This window comes from Jaculus jaculus, chromosome 6, assembly GCF_020740685.1.
Source record: "Jaculus jaculus isolate mJacJac1 chromosome 6, mJacJac1.mat.Y.cur, whole genome shotgun sequence".
In the NCBI taxonomy this organism is placed as follows: Eukaryota; Metazoa; Chordata; class Mammalia; order Rodentia; family Dipodidae; genus Jaculus; species Jaculus jaculus.
Window position 1 is genome coordinate 71806353 of NC_059107.1, and position 22837 is coordinate 71829189.

At 39.0% G+C, this 22837-nt stretch overlaps 1 protein-coding gene across 2 annotated transcripts in view; it reads left to right on the forward strand.

The window, feature by feature from the left end:
• Positions 1-1143: 1143 nt before the first annotated feature.
• Larp4b (La ribonucleoprotein 4B) overlaps positions 1144-22837 on the forward strand; it is a 94171-nt gene continuing 72477 nt past the window's right edge. For both annotated transcript variants that reach the window (XM_004662200.2, XM_045152341.1), the window contains exons 1-2: positions 1144-1266; positions 3251-3310. In XM_004662200.2, coding sequence (XP_004662257.1) covers positions 1186-1266; positions 3251-3310 — 141 coding nt within the window. In that variant the 5' untranslated portion in view covers positions 1144-1185. The remainder of the gene's footprint in view (positions 1267-3250; positions 3311-22837) is intronic.

Sequence of the window (22837 nt, forward strand, 5' to 3'; positions counted from 1 at the left end):
GGTGCTTGCTTGCAGAACCTGTCAGCTCAGGGTCACTTCCCTAGGAATATAAATCCAGATACACAAAGTGGTGCATGCATCTGGGGTTTGTTTTCAGGGACAAGAAGCCCTGGCGTGCCCCATGGCATCTCCCGCACCCCTCCCTCTCTGCTTGCAAATAAATAAAAATGTTTAAAAACTAAAGAGAAATTGCATGTATAAGTGAAATCATACAATATTCAACTTTTACTGCCTAGCTTATTTCACTTAGCAAGCTATCTTCTGGCACATAATAAGCTTCAATTTCTTAAAGTTTCCCTGAATAATATTGCAGTGAACATAGGATATCCTTAGGAGGTGGTGATTTCATTTAATTTGGATATATACCAAAAATGTAGTTGTATGGTAGTGTAATATGGTAGTTCTAATCACCTTACTATTTTCAGCAGTGACACACCAGTTCCTGTCAGTTCCTGTCAGCAGCAGTTTCTGTTCTGTCCACCTGTGCCAACACTTGTTATCACTTGCCTTTCTTTTATAGCCATCGTAACAGGTGCATGGTGATAGCCTTTTGTGATTTTGATTTGCTTTTCTCAGATAATAAATGAGGTTGATTGTCTTTTATATGTTCGTTGGCAGATCTGTTGTGTTATATCCTTGGAAAAATGTTCAGTCTTTGTTTGTTTGTATGTTTTTTTTTATTATGCTGTACACAATCCTCATGTGTCCTGAGTATTAATGCCTTTGTTGTAGGTTTCAAGATGAATTTCTGAGCATGAGTAGGCTTTTTGTGTCTGTACATGATTACTAAGTTTTCTAATGTAATTTTTACTAAATTGTTATGCAGAAGAAATTTCCTTAATAAAGTATTACTTATTGATGATTAATATGTATATTATGGACATATTTCTTTAAACTACTTAGAATCCAGAAGGGTAAACAAATGTTCTGGAAAACTTGAGGATTTTAAGATCAAATCACAATACCAGGTTTTGTGGCATACTGTAATCCTAGTATTCGAGGCAAGTAGATCACTCAAGTTTGATGCCAGCTGGGCTATACAGTGAGTTCCACACCACCTTGGCTATAGAGAGACTTTTGTTTTTTTTTTAAATAGTCAATCATACCATGTTGTTCAAATGACCTGTTTACTTTGTTGTTTTGCAGCATCCTGAGGTTAGCATTTAACTTCTCCCAGTGGAGCCCATGACTTCTGATCAGGACACTAAAGTTGTGGCTGAACCGCAGGCGCAGCGAGTCCAGGAGGGCAAGGACAGCTCTCATCTGGTTGGTATTGTCAGAGAGGAGAGCTTGGGCATTCATTTTTTCTTTTTGATAAAGAATTCTACATTGAACTTAAGGAAAGTTCAAACTAGTAATAATAAAACTTATTAGGATATGCATATTAAATAACACAGACTTGGAGAGGAAAAAGACTTCTTACTTTTCTAATGTTCATAGCTAAGACTCCTGTAACTAAAGACAGATACACAAGATGAAAACACACTTAATTAGCAATAAATATGATGCAAGAAAGAGCCTTCAGAAATAAGGATCCACAGGAATACTATAGTGACAAAGAAGTAGATAATGACAGACGAGCATAACGACACAGAAGAAGGTATAATCTAATGTGATAAATGGGAAGACCTTGGCAAGGCCTGGTCTGGTATTATTTGGCACCCATTTGTGACATTCCTTCCTCTGGTCATAGATTAGGATCTCTGAGGAAGGTGGGACTTAGGACCTGTTTTCAAGGGAAGGAAACTCAGCCTCTTTTTATGGTCCACTTGAGGAGAGAAGTGGTGAGGGAATTCTGCTAGTTTCTGTGTTCTGATTCTGCTATTTCTGCAAGTGTCCAAAGTACAATATTTGGGATGATATGTTCTGAACCTTATCATTATGGAAAAATAAGTCATAATAGCTTTGTTAGAGGTACTACAAGTGCCTAGATGAGTCAGAAAGCAATTGGCATCTATTACTCTATAGATACTTAAAAGCTTTGTATTTTACATCAAGGAATTGTACTTTACAGTATAAATATATTCCATTGTAGCCATTATAAAGTATATTTGAAGAGTTTATTAAGATTTTATCATTTTTTTATTTTTATTTTTTAATTTTTTTGTTTATTTATTTGAGAGCAACAGACACACAGAGAGAAAGAGACAGATAGAGAGAGAGAATGGGCACGCCAGGGCCTCCAGCCACTGTGAACGAACTCCAGACACGTGCGCCCCCTTGTGCATCTGGCTAACGTGGGTCCTGGGGAATTGAGCCTCGAACCAGGGTCCTTAGGCTTCACAGGCAAGCGCTTAACCGCTAAGCCATCTCTCCAGCCCCCATACTTTTTTATTTTGATGGCCTTTGTTCATCTTAAAATTTTTTTAATTTTTTAAAAATTTTTATTAGCATTTTCCGTGATTATAAAAAAAAAAATCCCATGGTAATTCCCTCCCTCCCACCCCCACTTCTTAAAATTTTATCCTGTCACCCAATAATATGTAAAGTTTCTAAATGGCTTTGGGAAAAGTAGCCTTTTTTTAAAAAATTTCTGAAACTACCAGAAATTTTACTTAAAACGTTCAGTTAGAGTTGAAACTTAACCTGGGCGTGGTGGCACACACCTTTAATCCCAAGCACTGAGGAGGAGGCAGAGGTAGGAGGATCACCATGAGTTCAAGGCTACCATGAGACTATATAGTGAATTCCAGGTCAGGCTGGGCCAGACTGAGATCCTACCTGGAAAAAAAATAAAAATGAGGGCATCAAAATAAAAGATGAGTTGAGAGGGGGAGGGGATATGATGAAGGGTAGATTTGTGAAGGGGAAAGTGCAGGGAAGAGAATTATGGTTAATTATGGACGTTGTCAATAAAAATATTTAACAAAAGAATCTAGTTCAACATTTAACAACACTATAACCTATGATTCAGGTGGGCATGGCAGCACACACCTTTAATCCCAGCACTCAGGAAGCAGAGGTGGTAGGATAGCCATGAGTTTTAGGCCACCCTGAGAATACATAGTGAATTCCAGGTCATACTGGGCTAGAGTGAAACCCTGTCTTGAAAATCCCCCCAAAAAGGAAGAATTGCAGAATTACACATTTTAAGGATCCTGATCCTTCTGAATATATTAGGCATTCATAAATTTCTTTGTCATGTAAAAATGTATTTTTCAGTGGGTTGGGATTTTGCTTAATTACTATGGTTTCAAATTATTTTCTTTATATTGTAGTGATAGTGTTTTTAATGTTTTCAATTTAACAGATGAATGGTCCTGTATCTCAGACGACTTCTCAAACAAATTCCATCCCAGCTCTGAGTCAGGTAATTCATTTTTAAGATTAATCATAGATTGTTTAATTGTAGCCGAGACTCTTAGATATCTTGTTACAACACATATTCATGGTGGAAAAAATTAAGGAAATGTAGCTGTGTTTTAAGAAGGTGGTGGTAGGACTCATTCAGCACTGTGACCCTCCAGGTGTGGTAAGTGTTGTTGACACTGTTTTTCTGACCTCTGCATGTACAGCTCACAAAGAGTAGTGTCCAAGATACATTATTGTCAGACATTTCTGCCAATGTTTTTAATTATTCTATTCGTGTGTGTGTGTGTGTGTGTGTGTGTGTGTATAAAATTCACCTTACGCTCTGGTGACTTTACTGTTTTGTTTTGTTTGTTTGTTTTGGTTTTTCAAGGTAGGGGTTTCACTGTATCCCAGGCTGACCTGGAATTCACTATGTAGTCTCAGGATGGCCTTGAACTCATAGCAATCCTCCTGCCTCTGCCTCCTGAGTGCTGGGATTAAAGGCATGGCCACCACGCCCGGCTCACCCCATTCTTTTAGAGAGAATTTAATAGATATAGGCCCTCTTGAAGCCCACTTGATATTGGAGAGCAGGTTTATTTTTGGATATGGTTCTGACTTGTTTCCCGTTCCAGCTATGGGTTTCGTTCCATTGAGCGGATCCACTAGCCAAATCAAGGGCAGTTGGTAACCCACCATGGCTGTGTGCCACTGTTGCACGGTGAGCATCACATCAAGTTGACTGCTGTTGAGTAGCTTAGACCACAAGTTGCTTATACAAATGTTGGTCATTTTCCCCCAGTCACTCATATAACACTTTCTGGCACTAGACAAGCTAACTGTCTGGGGATTGACTCTCTTCCAGTTTCTAGCTAGGTTCTGTCCCAATAGCATATGGTATCTTCAGCAGTAGAGTCTTACCATTAGTCTTAGGTGGGTCATCAAGTACTCTGACAGAATTCTGTCTTCTTTTGGGAAAGCTTATAGGTCTCTCTGATCAACAGGTCATTGTGAATGTTAACCACATGCTGGTTTTTATTTTTGTTAGAGACAGAAAAGGGGCGGGGTAACGCCTGGGCCTCTAGCAATTGAACTCCAAATGCACATGCCAGCATGTGTATCTGGCTTATGGTTATGTTGGACCTGGAGTGTTGAACCTGGGTGTCCTTAGGCTTTGCAGGCAAGTGCCTTAACCACTAATCCATCTCTCTAGCCCTCATTTTATTCCTTTTATCCATCCCATCCCAGACTGGGTCTTGCTCTATAACCCAGGCTGGCTCAAAATTCTATATGTAGCCCAGGTTGTCTTTGAACTCAAGATCCTCCTGCCTTAGCCTCTGAATGCTAGAATCACAGATGTGTACTACACCTATTTCATTTTATTATTTTTGTTGAATTTTAATTATACAATATAATATTTAGTGGGATTACTAAGTCTTGTGTTGTTAAAGTATACCTTAAGAACATAAAATATTTTATTCATTTGAGAGAGAGAGAGACAGAAAGAGGCAAAGAGAGGATAATGGGTATGCCAGGGCCTCTAGCCACTACAAACAAACTCCAGACCCATGTGCATCTGGCTTTACGTGGGTACTGAGGAATTAAACCTGGAACCTTAGGCTTCACAGACAAACACCTTAACTGCTAAGTCATCTCTCCAGCCCATAACTTTTCTTTTTGAGACAAGGTATTGCTGTGTGTGGGGCCCAGACTCGCCTTGAGCTCTCGATCATCCTGTTCTAACCTCCCAAGTAGCTGGGATTACAAGCACAATACCCCTCCCCCCCCCCCCAGAGTCCAGCTTTACAACGTTTTTATTATCCATATCCATTTATAGTTAATCCCTTTTTCTCCCTTGTTCCTGGGCAGTCACAAATGTATTCTTTGTCTCTGTGGATTTGCCCTCCCTTCTTATGTCTCCTTAGTCCCCTTTGGTTTGCATTTCCTATGTCCTATACATTTCTCTGGCTTGCTCATTACTTGTGTCTAGTAGGCAGTTAATGCTTTCTGAATGAAATTTGCCTGTTTATTAATGCTGAATGTAAGTGTTAAAGGTGGGTAAGGTATTTTCTATGGAGAGGTTGTTCACAGATTAGCATGGATAGACATATATTTAGTAGTAGCCATACAGTACTTAAAGTTGTCTTGCCAAAGTTTGTGTGGAACTTTTTCTACAGAATACCTATAGACGTGAAGATAGAAGGCATTGAGCTATAGTTGTGTCTATAAAATATTCTTTTATTTTGGTCCTAGTAAAGGAGAATCAGTTTAACATACTCTAACCTTGTGGCTGGGGGGAATGGCTCAGTGGTTAAAGGTGCTTGCTTGCAAAGCCTACTGGCCTGGGTTGAATTCCCTAGCACTTATCTATACCTGGATGCAATGTGACACATGTGTCTGCAGTTAACTTGCAGCAACAGGTGTCCCTAGTGTACACAATAGGTACATTACACTCATGAATAAATAGTTTTAAAAATCTTTGGCTAACCTTGACTTAAGGGGCTAGTAGTTTTGAAGCTTATTAAAGTAATGGGATCGAAATACCAAATTTGCATTAAATTTCTCTGCATTTACAGACATGGCAAATGATGAAACTGGAGTATTCAAGAAACTAGGGAAGGGAATGGTCAGAGAAGTCGAAAGAAAACCAGAGAGCAATGCTGGGTTGAAATGGAAAGAGTGATATAAATAAGGACATCTTGACTTGACAGATTTGAAACAAAGCAGGTCATCAGTTGTGGCCTTAGCAAGAGCTGTTTCTACGGACAGTGCTAAAAGTCAGATTTCAGTGTGTAGAGATCCAAGGGTGATCAATGCAGCATAGATTGTGACATTTTGCCCAAGAGTTTGGATGAGTGATGCCTGCGGGTGATGCCTGTACAGGAAGGGATCAGGGAAGCTTTGAGGGCATTTGGTACACAGAGATGACTACTCTGGGTCACTATGATAGAATCTTCTTGAGGGTTGTTGGCATGCGTCCATGTCATTTGGTTAAAATTCTTTTACCTGTGCTGGAGGGATGGCTTAGCCATCAAGGCACTTGCCTGTAAAGCCAAAGGACCAAATTCAAATCCTCAGTGCCCATGTAAGGCCAGATGCAGAAGGTGGTGGCATGCATCTGAGGTTCTGCAGTGGCTGGAAGTCCTCATGTACCCATTCTCTATCTGCCTCTTTCTTTCAAGTAAATAAGTTTAAATAAATAAATAAAAAGATGATTTAAAAACAATTCTTTCCCTTACCAATTAGGGCCATGGATCCCATAGCAAGTCACTGTCACAGATTCATGCTTCTACTGAAGTTCATCCAGGGACTCCAATTCATTCCACTGCTTTGCAGCCCAGTTAGAGCCTCATTCCCCTTGGAGGAACTACTTTGGCTTCTTACCCATTTTCCATAAATGAGCAGCAATGCTTTTTGAGAAAGGAATGTGAAATGTGTAAGGGAGAAGTAATATTAGATAAGGGTTTATGCTTCTCAGAAAGAAAGATACCTATAGTCATGCTGTCTTTTTAAAAAAATATTTTATTTATTTATTAGAGAGAGAAAGAGGGAGGTGGATAGAGAATGGGTGTTCCAGGGCCTCCAGCCGCTGCAAACAAACTCCAGATGCATGTGCCACCTTGTGCATCTGGCTTATGTGGCTCCTGGGGAATTGAAACTAGGTCCTTTGGCTTTGCAGGTAAGCATCTTAACCATTAAGCCATCTCTCCAACCCTCATACCATCTTTTCTAATTAGAATGTGAAACTTTAAAGCTTATACTGGTAATCCAACTTGCACATACCTGACCTATATTAAGATAATCTTTTTAAAAAAATATTTATTTATTTGCAAGCTGAGAGGGCCAGAGGAGATAGAAAGAGAGAATAAGGGAGAAAAGGAGAATATGGGTGTGCCAAGGTGTCAAGCCACTACAAACTACAGATACATGTGCCACTGTGCATCTGGCTTTATGTGGGTACTTGGGGATTGAACCTTGGTCATTAAGCTTTTCAGGCATGCATCTTAACCACTGAGCCATCTCTTAGCCCTAGAATAATCTTTTGATGCTTCTTTACAGGTAATAAGATCAGAGAACTTATTCTTAACCACTTATTCATTAATTAAAAAAAAAATAGGAACATACTTAAGCGATAGAGTGTTTGCCTAGCAAAGTCATGCATTTGCTCCTCAGCACCACCAAAGAAAGAAGGAAGGGCGTCACTGAGGGAAGAAGAAGGTGGAGAAGAAGAGAGGGGAGTGAAAAAGAAAAAGAAACACTGCAAACTTTTATCTTTTTATATTTCTTTATTTATTTTGCCTTTTTGAGGTAGGATCTTACTGTACCCTGGGCTGATCTGGAACTCACTCTGTAGTTCCATGCTGTCCTTAAACTTAGCAGTCCTCCTACCTTTGCTTCCCCAGTGCTGAGATTAAAAAACACCTGGCAAGTTTTGATCATATAGTTTATTAATGATTATTTGTTAAACTAGTTAGTAGTTCAGATTAATTACTACTACAAGCTGCATCTTTTTTTTTTTTTTTTTTTTTTTTTTTTAAGGAACAAGCTGCATCTTGAATAGGAGTAGACTACCAGTCGGATAGCTTGAATTTCTCTGAAAATAGCTAGTACTTGTATTTCTTCTGCAAATGACACCTGCTTGCTTTTAAAAGCACATTATTTATCTTTTAAGAAACTTCTACTATGGGTACAAGTTTTTTTTTTCTTTTTCTTTTTTTAAATTTTTATTAGCATTTTCTGTGATTATGAAAAAATATCCCATGGTAATCCCCCCCCACACACACACACTTTGCCTTTTGAAATTCCATTTCTTTTTCTTTTTTTGAGGTAGGGTTTCACTTTGGCCCAGGCTGACCTGGAATTCACTACGGAGTCTCAGGGTGGCCTTGAACTCATGGTGATCCTCCTATCTCTGCCTCCCAAGGGCTGGGATTAATGGCGTGCGCTACTACGCCTGGCCAATATGAGTATTTCTTTTTTTCCTTGTTCTTTGCCTTTTTCCCAAATTATAATTTTTCAGACATTTGTAAAAAAAAAATTGTCTAGTAAACCCCAGTGTGCCCATCATGGGGTTAAACAATTACCTGCACTGTCATTGGATTACTTGTGCCTTACACCCTCTTCCCATGTACATATAGGTTTTTATGTATGTATATATTTGTGGCGAACTCTTAATGCAAATCCTAGACAATTTGTTATTTCACCTTAACTACTTAGAAATGCATTTCAGCCTCCATTCCATTTTGATGGTTGTAAGAACTAGGAGTCAGTCCTTAATATCCACAAACACTTCTCAAAGCTAGAAATTGAGATACAGCTATCAGTAGTTGTAGATTTTACTGAAGTTGTTCTGGTATTGTTTTCCATTTGAGGAAATAAACTAACTTCTTTGGTGGCTGCTATCCCATGAAATATAATTCAGAAAATACTGAAACAATACAGAAAGGCCCGAAGTTTAAGGTTTATTCTAGCTCAGCTAATAATTTTGTTTTTTAAACTGAATTTTTGAATATAAGAAAGACAATATATAGCTCCTTTTTTTTGCTGCTGCTGCTCTAAACCTTTGGATTCCATATATTGTTTGGATTTCAGCATAGGGAATCTGGTGGATGTCAGACTGGGCTCTGTTGTCATTAGGATTTGTATTTGAGTGGCAGGAACATGTGACTGCTGTGCAACAAGTTATTTTTGGTATCTGGGTGTTGGCTTCTCCTCAGAAACCATAGCAAGTTACTGTGAGGTGCATTTGTAGAGCTCAGAAAAAGGACAAGCAGTGTGATGTGAGTGCTTGAACTTTGGAACATGGGTTGTTGCTTCAGCAAAGAATTAAATAGTGACAAAGACAATGAGAAAATTGGCCTGTTACAAAAATCTATGGAAGAGAAGGAACCGGAGGACAAGATAAGTAAAACTTTACCTTCATTATTTGATATCCTTGAAAGTGAGGAGTCTCACAATGTTGAGAATGGAGCCAAAAGAGCAGCTGGTACTAATATGTTGGCTAGAATTTTTACAAGGTCTGGGCACAAGCAGGATCATAGACCAAAGAAGTCATTAAATTCTGTTTCCTCTTCAATGTATAATTTCTTAAATAGGTATGAAAATTTAGATGAGGATGACAAGATTCCAGATATTGTTACTGAGCAGAATTCTATGAGCGTCTGTGTACCACTGTGCATGGGTAGTGACAAACAGGGCTCTTTTGAAGATGGCCAGCCTCTGTCACATGTGCCAGTACTGTGTAACCAACAGGAGGAAACATTTGTAAGTGGCCAGCTGCTTTGTTACCTGGCCACTTGTGAGAACTCCTTAATAGAGAAAGAAAGACTAGTAAATGATCAAATCAGAAGTTTTAATGAAAATAACTCATTAAATTTATCTGCTAGGGAATTGCAAAGTAAAAGCCCTATTTGTGTTGGGGGTAAACAATGTAAGGATACAAGAGAGAGAAGATTTTATAGTATGTGTGTTATAGATCCTGAGTATCTGAACATAGAAGAGGCGCTGTATACTCCTATGTATGGAGCTACTGCAGAAGAATGTCATTTAGCTGTTACCTCTGAAATTCAAGGAGAGGATTGGCCCGTAGATAGCAGGAAGGAATATTCAGTCTCACATGCTGTACAAGGGACAGGCAAGTTAAAGATGTCACAGGAAGAGCTGTTATTCCAGGATTTAATAGATCCACATGAAACAAAGGAAGTATTTAGTGAGAAAATTGAACTTAGTTCTAAGCATTGGATGAGCAGTGGTGATCCATCTTATGAAGCTAACATTAATAGTCTGTATGCTGAGTCTTTAAGGGCAGGAGCTTTTGCCAAATTCCCAAAAGATTACACAGAAAGTAGTACATTACATAGTACTAGCCTACCCCCTGAATTAAATGTTAACATAGGCAATGACTCACTAAAGTACATGTCTGCTATCTCCAAAGACAGAGAGAACCATGCTTCAGGAATAGGAAGGCAGATGGATGATTCACTTATTAATTTACCTAATGCCATTTCATACGTTAAAGGGAATGGTGAACCTGAGGCTACAACAGGTAGTGTTGGTCAAAACCTAAACTCTCAAATGGAAGGAGACAATAACTCTGAAACACTCCTAAAAAGCAATGAAAATTCCTACTTCAGTGTAAGCCAATCAGGTAGTTTTCTTTCCTATGGTCTAGATAGGATGAATTTAAGTCCCAAAAGGTTAAGTTCAGAGAGCTTAGAAAATGAGTGTCTCCCAGTTCAAGCTGATTTCAATGATGATGCCTCAAGCAAACTTGGTGTGCTGAAGAAAGAGCAGCACCCCACTGATAGCAGTCTGGAAACCAGAATCTCCCAGCTGGCAAACAGACGTGAGCTGTCCTTGCAATCTGAAAACAGTTCATCTTATCAAGGTGAGGGTGGAATGAGCATTTTAGAGGCCAAAAGTCATGTCAAGGAGGATTTGGACTTGAAATCTTGGTATCAGGCAGGCCTGTGTGAACATAGCTCAGTAGACATGGCACAGACACAGACCTGTGATTTATCTCACAATGAATGTCAGCCAGACACAAAGGGGAAGACTAAGAAAACAGATATCCTGAAACATGGAATTTTACAAGGAGGTCCCCCAAGTGACAATTCTCATGATCACTCCAGGACTTCTCAGGACATCCTTAGGTCCTCTGCATTTACTTCTGCAACCTGTACTGATAGAGAAGAAAAGGAGACAGGCTTGTGTGAGAAATCAGAAGATGAAATATGTGCAGCGAGTTCAGTCAGGGCATTACACAATCAATCTGATGATCCTAGCATATTAGAAAATTTTGAAAAGGAAGCACAGAAAGCTAATTTTAGAGAGACAAGTGAAGAAAACATAGAAAATGTCAAGTCAGATTCTGAAACAATTTTGGAAACTGATGTACTTAAATGCAAGGTAGTGTCCAGTGAGAGTACATTAACTTGGGTTAGTTCTAGCATAACAAAAAATTCTAATGTTAAAACAATTCAAATAGAAAAGAGTGACAAAACTTGTGGATTGAATGAATACAAAGAGCTTATCGTTGTGCCACCTTTAAACCAGAGGTCAACTTCAGTTACACAGAAGTCAGAAGTGGTACAGAAGACCTATAGTAACAGTAGTGGAAGCTCAAAACTGAAACCGATTTACTCTGAATCAGCTAAAGGTGTTCCTGAATCCTTTGGTAATAATGTATCAAAACTGAGAGAAGGAAATCTCACACTTAAAGAAGAAGAGAGAATTTGCTTGAAGAAAGACAACATTGCTCCTGACAACACTGACTGCTTAGCTCCATGTGGGACAAATGGGAATGTATACCTTTTCATAGAAGCAAATGCCAAGTCCACAGTTGAACAATTTACTTTTAATGGTAAAACCTATAACATAGAGTTATGCAACCCTTCTGGTGGCTGTTCCTGTGTGTTTGATGCTGATGCCTATGCCCCACAAATGCACAGGCATACAACTAGTCCTCATGATGCACTCCGAGAAATTCATGCTGTCTCAGCTGATGGCAGAGAACTTGTACCAAGTAGTCACCATGCTGTGTCACTCCCAGAAGACTTCCTAAATTTATTGGAAAATCCCTCAAAAGTGGATTGGCAGATGTTCCCAGAAGAATTCTGCTCCCACTTTTTAAATGAATTTTCCTACTACCCTATGGGAGGATTGACAAATCAGGTATTTTCTGAAAGACTGGCAAATGGATGTGATGGGTATCAAGTAGGCCATTTCTGTACTGAAACTGTTACAGGAGATCCAATAGATGCACAGATACCTGGTGAGAATCAACACAGTAAGCCCCAAGACTTAGAACATCCTTTATTTTCAATGGAACAGACTCCTTGCCAGCTACCAGTGTCAGAAGATGGTGTTATTTGGGCATGGCAGAATAGAAGAGGACAGTTAGTAAGTATGTTTTATTGATGGTTATTAATTGCTGTGCTACAGTAGTAGTTTTTTTTTCTCAATTTTTATTAACATTTTCCATGATTATAAAAAATATTCCATGGTAATACCCTCCCCCTCCCCATCTCAGTTCCTCTTTTATTTTGATGTCATGATCTTTTCCTCCTCTTATGATGGTCTTGTTTAGGTAGTGTCAGGCACTATGAGGTCATGGATATCCAGGACATTTTGTGTCTGGAAGGAGCACATTGTAAGGAGTCCTACCCTTCCTTTGGCTCTTACATTCTTTCCGCCACCTCTTCCGCATTAGACCATGAGCCTTGGAAGGTGTGATCGAGATGTTACTCAGTACTACAGTCACTTCTTTCCAGCACTATGATACCTTCTGAGTCATCCCAAGGTCACTGCCATCTGAAAAGAGAGGATTCTCTACCCAAAGTGAGAGGAGTGTTAATATAAGGGTATAAATATTGAGAGAAGTGCTTACTGTGCAGTTTGATAAGCATAGTATATACATTTATCCAGACATCAGCAGATGTTACACCCCCTGAGCTCATGACTACCCCTGTTTTAAGTTTTCAGTATCAGGGATTTAATCCCTCCCGTGGAGCGGGCCTCCAGTCCAGTTGGAGGGCAGTTGGTTTCCACCATGACAGACATGCCACTATTGCACCCATTAGCTCATTTGGCCTGGCTGGCCAATTATAAGGCTTGCAGTGTCCACTGTTGAGTATCTTCACTGGTGGTATCTCTTTCTCCCATTGAACTACATGTAGAATGGCTTCTTCCAGCTTTCTGTCAGCTGGTTTACATGGAGGAGGTTATCAGCTCAGTTCCAGCAGGATTTCTCAGTGGCCTTGCAGCCCAAGTATGTGGAGTCTTCAGCAATAGGGTCTTAACCATCTATTCCTGATGGGAAACCCAGGGCCTCGGCAATGGCCTATAATGTTTTGGGGGCATCAGGGACCTCCCTGGCTCTGAAAATTTTCTAACAACAGTCTATGGCTCCTGGGTGTTCCATTGTCTGAAACCGGAGGATTCCATATGATTTATTTGAATCCTCTTAGATTTTGATTAGCCCTCCCTTCACCTTTGCTTTACTCAATCTCTTCCCCTGACCTCACTTGGGGCCTTTTCAGCCCCATTAATCTATTCTTCAACTTACATATATACAATGCCAACCTATTAGGTACCCTCCTCCCTTCCATTCTCTTCCCTTTATATCTCCTTTTTAACTTACTGGACTCTGCTATTGAGTTTTTTCCTTCTCACACAGAAGCCCAGTCATCTGTAGCTAGGATCCACATATGAGAGAGAACATGCAGCGCTTGGCTTTCTGGGCCTGGGTTACCTCACTTAGTATAATCCTTTCCAGATCTATCCCTTTTCCTGCAAATTTCATAACTTCATTTTTCTTTACCGCTGAGTAGAACTCCATTGTATAAATGTGCCATATTTTCACTATCCACTCATCAGTGGAGGGACATCTAGGCTGGTTCCATTTCCCAGCTATTATGAATTGAGTGGCAATAAACATGGTTGAGCATGTACTTCTAAGGAAATGAGATGAGTCCTTAGGATATATGCCTAGGACTGCTATAGCTGGGTCATAGGGTAGATCAACCTTTAGCTGTTTTAGGAACCTCCACACTGATTTCCACAATGGCTGGACCAGATTGCATTCCCACCAACAGTGTAGAAGGGTTCCTCTTTTTCCACATCCCCGCCAACATTTTTGATCATTTGTTTTCATGATGGTAGCCAATCTGACAGGAGTGAGATGGAATCTCAATGTAGTTTTAATCTGCATTTCCGTGATGACTAGGGACATAGGACATTTTTTTAGATGCTTATATGCCATCCGTATTTCTTCCTTTGAGAACTCCATTTAGTTCCATAGCCCATTTTTTAATTGGCTTGTTTGATTTCTTATTATTTAATTTTTGAGTTCTTTGTATATCCTAGATATTAATCCTCTACATTTATATAGCTGGCTAAGATTTTTTTTCCCATTCTGTGGGTTGCCTCTTTGCTTTATTCAGTGTCCTTTGCAGTACAAAATCTTTGTAATTTCATGAGGTCCCAGTAGTTAATCTCTGGTTTTATTGTCTGAGCAATTGGGGTTATATTCAGAAAGTCTTTGCCAAGACCAACGTGTTGAAGGGTTTCCCCTACTTTTTCCTGTAGCAGTTTCAGAGTTTCAGGTCTGATGTTAAGGTCTTTAATGCATTTGGACTTAATTCTTGTGCATAGAGAGAGAGAAGAATCTATTTTCATCCTTCTACAGATAGATATCCAGTTTTCCCAGCACCATTTGCTGAAGAGGCTGTCTTTTCTCCAATGAGTGTTTTTGGCATTTTTATCGAATATCAGGTAGCTGTAGCTACCTGGACTTATATGTCTGGATCTTCTATTCTGTTCCATTGATATACATGTCTGCTTTTGTGCCAGTAGCATGCTGTTTTTGTTACTATGGCTCTGTAGTATAGGTTAAAATCAGGTATGGTGATATCTCCCACTTTATTTTTGTTGATCAATATTATTTTAGATATTCGATGCTTTTTGTGATTCCAAATGAATTTTTGGATTGGTTTTTCTATTTCTGTGAAGAATGTCTTTAGTTTTTGATTGCATTTAACTTAATGAATTCTGAGCTGGGGAGATGGCTTAGTATGTCAGAGTGTTTGCTGTATAATCCTAAGAACTTGAATTTGATCCTCTGTACCCATGTAAAAATCTGGTCATGACTGTCCATGCTTGCCTGTACTCCCAGCACCGAGCAGGCTGTGGACAGGAGGATCATTGGAGCTCTCTGGTCAACTAGTTTTGTCTGAGCAAAAATTAGGAGCTCCAGGTTCAGTGAGAGCCTCCATCTTGGAAAAAAGTCAAAAGAGCAGTACAGAACAGTACCCAGCGTCTTTCTCTGCTAATGTGTGCACATGGGGCACACATCTGCACACACAGACTTCTAACTCAGACACGTAAACACACAAGTCAAAAGTAAAAGTAAGAAAATAATACTAATAAGTGGACAGCTATTTGAAAAGCTATGAATAACTAAAGCATCAAGGTAACTTTTTACAAAGGGGACAGTGTGAACTCCCTATTGGTGTATTTTAATCAGACTTTGTGTGAAACTTTACATTGACACTAATATGTTCCCTACTGTTTAGCTATGCAGCATTGTACAGACTATTCTCTGGATGTTGTCCTGGCTCACTTCCTTACCTGGGTGCAGATGAGCACTTTAGGGGGGATCTTGTCACATGGGCAGTGTGATCTGTTTCAGTAGTGTCACACTTGGCAGAATACAATATAAACTTAAAGTCTGTTTTTTCTTTTTGTATTGTGTCTAACTAAGGCAGATTAAATTTCCTGCTAGCTTGGCATGGTAGTGCACACTTTTAAATCCTAGCACTTGAGAGACAGAGGTAGGAGGATTGCAGAGTTCAAGACCACCCTGAGACTATATGGTGAATTTCAAGTCAGCCTGGTGAGACCCTACCTTAGGAAGAAAAAAAAAATGCTGTTTTTAATTGGCTCATTTTAAAATCTTCTGTCTTTCAGTCAAAGTCACTCAACTTTTTCTCACATCCTGACCCCACCAGTGGTTTGGAAGAAACTTTGAAGTTGATGTGGGAGGTCTCTTGGAACATGTTTTCTAGAAATTCTTTAATAGATTTAAACATTGTTTAACAACAAGAAACCAGTCTTGTTCATATTATAGCTGTGTTGCAGCTTGTATATTGAAGTTTGTAACAGAAGGTACATACATTCATCTCGCTATAGGAGATTAATTCCAAGAACCCTGTGGATACCAAAATCTAATGATCAAGTCTCTTCTATAAAATAACATACTATTTACATATATTCTTTTTTGAAAAGTATTATATCTATTTATGAGGGGGGGGTGAGAATGAGAATGGGCGCACCAGGGCCTCCAGCCACTACAAATGAACTCCAGACTCAATGTGGCACCTTGTGCATCTGGCTTACATGGGTACTGGAGAATTGAACCTGGGTCCTTAGGCTTCACAGGCAAGTGCCTTACCTGCTAAGTGTCCTATTTGCATATACTCTATTTAAATTTCCCCACAATTTTGAAATCATTCTAGATACTTATAATAACTAATATAATACAATGCAAATGCCACAGAAATAGGTATTATATTGTTCAAATAATGACAAGAAAAAGTTTGTGTTTAGTAGAGGTGTAGGTTTTGCCTCCAATTTTCTTTCATCTGTGATTTGTTAATCTATGGCTATGGAACCCAGACATAGAGGGCTGACTGTACACAAACTTGCAAAAACCTTATATATTCAGCTGGTAGTTTTTTATTAGTGATTTTTGTGGCATTCAACAAGAAAGTGATTGATAATATTGAAATATATATAATTCAAATACTAGGCTAGGTATAAAACATACAGTTAAGGAATTACTAACTCACCCTTCATTCCTTCTTCCCTCCCTCCCTTTCATCTTCCTTATCTTCCTTTCCTTTTTTATTTCCTTCTTCCTCTCCTTTTTTATTTCCTTCTTCCTCTCCTTTCTTCCCTTCTTCTCCCTTTCATTTTCCCTTCCTGCTCTGTCTCCCCCCATTCATTTTTTTCTTGTCCACATGGTACATTGAAAGTGCTACCCAAAAAAGTTACTCTCACATTCATTAGATTTTCTCTCTACATGGTTTTAGAGAGAATATCTATAAAATTAAGCTTTTAAAATAATGTACATAGAATATTTTTGGGTGTGTGTATTTTTAGTAGCTGACTACCAATTACTCATTTTTTTGGCATATCCACATAGAGTGCTCTGGCTTTATCTCTGTGGCTTTGAGGTACAAATGGATCTTCAATTATGAGACAGTACCCAACAATACACTGATTCAAGACATTACCATGTTTGATGGTGTTGCCTTGCTTTTTAAAACTGTTCCCAAAGTGGTGTTACAGATTTTTTAAAAGCCTTTGCAAGCAGAGAGATGCAGAACAGGCATGCACCAGGGCCTCTAGTTACTGCATGCAAATGAACTCCAAATGCATACACCACTGTGTGCATTTAACTTTATGTGGGTATTGGAGAATGGAACTCAGGTCAGTACCTGAACCAACTGAGACATCTCTCCAGCCCAGACATTTTTATAGTAGTTTCATATACAGCTGTTTTTTTGTTTTACAAATAAAGAACCAGAGGTAGTATTTGCATGGCTCTGAAATCAGTGAATTACTTTGAATTACAAACCATTTTTGAGTTCAACTTTAGGAATAATATAGACATTCTAGGAATGTTTCTTTACCCATTGCTCCACTATCTCATCTATTTTCTATTCTCTGTCTGCTTTCTCCTCTCTCTGATTTTAGTTTTTTTAATTTCTACTCAGTAACTTTTCAGAGGAACTATTGTGGCTCACATCCATACAGTAGAATAAAATACAATATTGTCTTTTTAATGAAACATGATAGTTTGAAGATTAAAGAATTTTGGTAGACCTACAGTATCTGGGGATAAGATGTCTCATTATTCTAATGAGTGACATTGGAAGTGTAAAATCACTTTAGAATGGTGACTAAGGTCAGTTTGTTTCTCATTTTAATAACATCTACTTCCCCATTAAAAAAAATCAGTGAAAGAAGTTATGTTCATGTAGCTAAGCAGATGAAACTACAGTTCTTGATGATAATTCTTCAAGGTTCCACATTTTATTTATTTATTTATTTTTCTTATTTTTTTAAATTGACAACTTCCATAATTGTAGACAGTAACCCATGGTAATTCCCTCCCTCTCCCCACTTCCCCTTTTGAAACTCCACTCTCCATCATTACCCCTTTCCCCTCAATCGATCTTATTACACTCCTAGGGCTCATGACTACCCCTGTTGCAGTTTTCAGTATCAGGTATGTATTTCCTCCCATGGAGAGGTCCACCAGTCCAATTAGAGAGTGGTTGGTTCCCCCCATAACATCCATGCCACTATTGTACCCATTGACTTAATTGGCCCTGCTGGCCAAATTTAAGGCTTGAAGTGTCCACTGTTGAGTATTTCCACTGGTGATATTTCTCTCTCCCCTTGAACTGCATGCAGAATGACTTCCTCCAGCTTTCTGTCAGCTGGTCTACATGGAAGAGGTTTTTAGCTCGGCTCCAGCAGGATGTCTCAGTGACCTTGCAGCCCAAGAATGTGGGGTCTTCAGCAATAGGGTCTTTCCATCTATTCCTGGTGGGAAACCAGGAGCCTTGGCAATGTCTGTAATGTTTTGGGGGCATCAGTAACCTCTCTGGCCAACAACTCACGGGAAGATATCCCATCCTTGGCACTGAAAATTTCCTAGTAACAATATATGGCTTCTGAGTGTTCCATTATCCAAGAAAGTAGGTTTCAATATGTCTTACTTATATTCACTTAGATTTTGATTAGGCCTCCCTCCACCTTTCCTTTACTCAATCTCTTCCCCTGACCTCACTTAGGCCTTTTCACCCCTCAGTAATCTATTATTCTACTTACACATATGCAATACCATCCTATTAAGCCCCCCCCCCATACCCTTTTTTATCACCTTTCTAGTTTAATGGCCTCAGCTCCTGAGTTTTATTCCTACTCACATAGAAGCCCGGTTATTTGTAGTTAGGATCAACATATGAGAGAGAATATGTGACATTTGGCTTTCTGGACCTGGGTTACCTCACTAAGTATAATCCTTTACAGATCCATCCATTTTCCTGCAAATATCATAACTTCATTTTTCTTATTGAGTAGAACTCCATTCTGTAAATGTACCACATCTTCATTATCCACTCATGAGTTGAGAGACCTGTAATTTGTTTCCATTTCCTACCTATTGTGAATAGAGCAGCAATGAACATGGTTGAGCAAGTATCTCTAAGGTAGTGAAACAAGTCATTAGGATATATGCCTAGGTGTGGTATAGCTGGGTCATATGGTATGTCTGTTTTTAGCTGTCTCAGGAACCTCCACACTGATTTCCACATTGGCTGGACCAGATTGCATTCCCACCAACAGTGTAGAAGGGTTCCTCTTTTTCCACATTCTCCCCAGCATTTACTGTCATTTGTTTTCATGATGGCAGCTAATTTGATAGGAGTGAGATGTAATCTCAACATAGTTTTAATCTGCATTTCCGTGATGGCGCTAGGAGTTTAGGACATTTTATTTAGATGTTTATATGCCATCTGTATTTATTTTGAGAGCTCTCTTTTTAGTTCCATAGCCCCCCTTTTTTTTTTTTTTGGTTTTTCGAGGTAGGGTCTCACTCTGGCTCAGGCTGACCTGGAATTCACTATGTAGTCTCAGGGTGGCCTCGAACTCACGGCGATCCTCCTACCTCTGCCTCCCTAGTGCTGGGATTAAAGGCATGCGCCACCACGCCCGGCACCATAGCCCATTTTTTAATTGGGTTGTTTGATCTTATTATTTAGCTTTTTGAGTTCTTTATATATCCTAGATATTAATCCTCTGTCAGACATAATAGCTGGTAAAGGTTTTCTCCCATTCTGTAGGTTGTCTCTTTGCTCTATTCACAGTGTACTGTGCTTTGCCAAAGCTCTGTAATTTCATGAGGTCCTAGTGATTGATTAGTGTTGTGGTGTTTTGTTTGTTTGTTTGTTTGTTTGTTTTGTCTGAGCAATTGAGGTTATATTTAGAAAGTTGTTGCCAAGACCAACAGTTTGAAGGGTTTCCCCTACTTTTTCCTCTGGCAGCTTCAGAGTTTCAGATCTGATCTTAAGGTCTTTGGTCCATTTGGACTTAATTCTTGTGCATGGAGAAAGATAAGGATCTATTTTCATCCTTCTACAGACACATATCCATTTCTCCCAGCACCATTTGCTAGAGATGCTGTCTTTTCTCCAGTGATTAGTTTTAGCATTTTTTTTTTCGTAGATCAGGTGGCTATAGACTTACATGTGGGTCTTCTATTCTGTTCCATTGATCTACATGTCTGTTTCTGTGCCAGTCCCATGCTGTTTTTGCTACTGTGGCTCTGTAATATCGGTTAAAGTCCAGTATATGGTCTTACCACTGGCCTAATTTTTGTTGCTCAAAATTATTTTAGATATTTGAGTATTTTGTGCTTCCAAACTAATTTTAGGATTGCTTTTCTATTTCCGTGAAGAATGCCATTGGAATTTTGATGGGGATTTCATTCAATGAGTAAATTGCTTTTGGTAAGATTGCCATTTTCACAATATTGATTCTTCCAATCCAAGAACAAGGGCTGTCTTTCCATTTCTTTAGTATCTTCTGCAATTTCTGTCTTGAGTGTTTTAAGGTTTTCATTGTAGAGATCCTTCACTTCTTTGGTTAGGTTTATTCCAAGGTACTTTATTATGATTTTTTTGAAGCAATTTTGAATCTGAGTGCTTCTCTGATTTCATCCTCTGTGTGTTTGTTGTTAGCATATAGGAATGCTACTGATTTCTGTGTTTATTTTGTATCCTGCTATATATATAATATAGTATAACATAATATAATATAGTATAATATAATATATAAGTGTTTATTAGCTCTAACAGTTTGCTGGTAGAGTTTTTAGGGTTCTTTATCGATAGAATTGCATCATCTGCAACTAATGATGTCTGTCTTTCTGATTTGTATCCCTGTTATGTGTGTCTCTTGCCTTACTGCTATGGCTGGCACTTTCAGTACTATATTAAATAAAAGTGGGGACAGTAGACACCCTTGTCTTGTTCCTGATTTTAATGTAATAGCTTCAAGTTTTTCTTAATTTAGTATTATGTTGGCTATAGGTTTGTCATAATTAGCCTTTATTGTGTTGAGATACATTCCTTCTATTCCCAATCTCTGTATGACTTTCATCATAAAGGGATGCTGGATTTTGTCAGAAGCCTTTTCTGTATCTACTGAGATGATCATGTGATTTTTGTCCTTCCATCCATTTATATAATGTATTTCATTTATTGATTTGCATAGTTTAGATATTCTGTTCTCTCCTTCATCCATTCTGCTGGTGAGATTTTCTACATATTTTTATTTGACTGTATTTGCTAGTATTTCTGACTGGTTTTTCTTTTTTATTTCTATTTCATTATTCATGTCTTGCATTGACCTTATACTTCATTCAACTGCTTTCCCGTGCCTTCTTTGCTTTCCTTTGATTTCCTCGATCATATTTGTAATCATTCTTTTTTAAAATTTTTTTCTTTTGAGACATGTAGCTCAGACTAGTCTTTTTAAAATATTTTATTTTTATTATTTTGTAGAGAAAGGGGGGAGAGAGAGGGAGAGATTGATTGATTATGGGCACACCAGGGCTTCTAGCCACTGCAAATGAACTCCAGGCACATGCATACCCTTGTGCATCTGCCTAACTTGGGTCCTAGGGAATCAAACCAGATTCCTTCGGCTTTGCAGGCAAATGCCTTAACCGCTAAGCCATCCCTCCAGCCCTTTAATCAATCTTTGAAATCTTTCTCAGGCATTTTCTCTAACTAAGTCTCATTGGAGGTCATTTCTGATGGGCTAATACTTTTTGGTGGATTTATATTGTCTTGATTTCTTTTTCTGCTTCTTGTTTATAATGTAGAGATTTTTATATCTTGGATTTATTTATTACTTGGGTTTTCTAATTATCTGAAATATTATTAGATGTATCAGTCAATCTGATGTTAGATATCTTCAGGGTAGGAGCTTAAGGTCCTTGATGTGGTTCTTAAGACTCCCAGAGTAACCACAGGAGTGACCCTAAGTGTTGGGTTTGCCTGCTGTAAGAGAATTCCAATAGACTGGGTGAAACAAAATACAAGCAAATTCTAAAATTTAACTAAAGAACATCCATAATCAGTGAAAAACAGCACAGAGTATTTATGCAAGAGTAGGTATTATGACAAATAGATTCTCTAACAAAGTCATAGTCCCTGATGAGGTGTGTTGCTCCACACCCTTAATCCTGTCAACTGGGAGACTGAGGTTTTCAAGGTCAGTTTGTGACTGAGAACCTTCCCCTACGAAGGACAGAAGAGGAGACAAAGGCACTATAAATCTGCGGGGCTCCTTCCCAGTCAGGTAGTGCCAAGGGAAGGACCAGGCCTGCTGGTTCCTCCCCAGGGGGTGAGGAGATGATGAACGTCGGACGACTCAGAAACCTCTCCTGGCCACTGGAGAAACACCACACTGAGTTGGGAGTCTTTTCGATGCAGGAACTCGCAGAAACAACTCGCTTTATTACTCTTGAGAGGTTGCCTATATATCATGTTGGGGATGAAGGTGGGGATTTTAGGATGGGGGAAGAGGTAAGTGCCAATAGTAAACTTTAACTATTGAAATGGTAATTATAATTTCCACGTGGAGGTAGCAGGCCAGAAGCCATTAGGCATCTTGCTGAGTCATAGCTGGCCAGAGACAGGTCACCAAACTTTATCTAGGCTCAGGAAGTTCCACTAGGCCTCACGCCTGGGCCTTTCAGAGCCCAACATAAATCAAGAAGCATCAAATTGCAAGCCCAAAATATAGCTTATTTAAGAATGGCAAGTCCGGCCCTCCATCAGATTTAGCATATAATTTAACCAGACATGGGATGTGCAATTAGCCTATATACCAGGCTTTTTTGGTGGGTGCTGACCTGCTGTAATCCCAGTTACCTTTTGGGATGGCTTTGGTCTCAGCTGTGCTG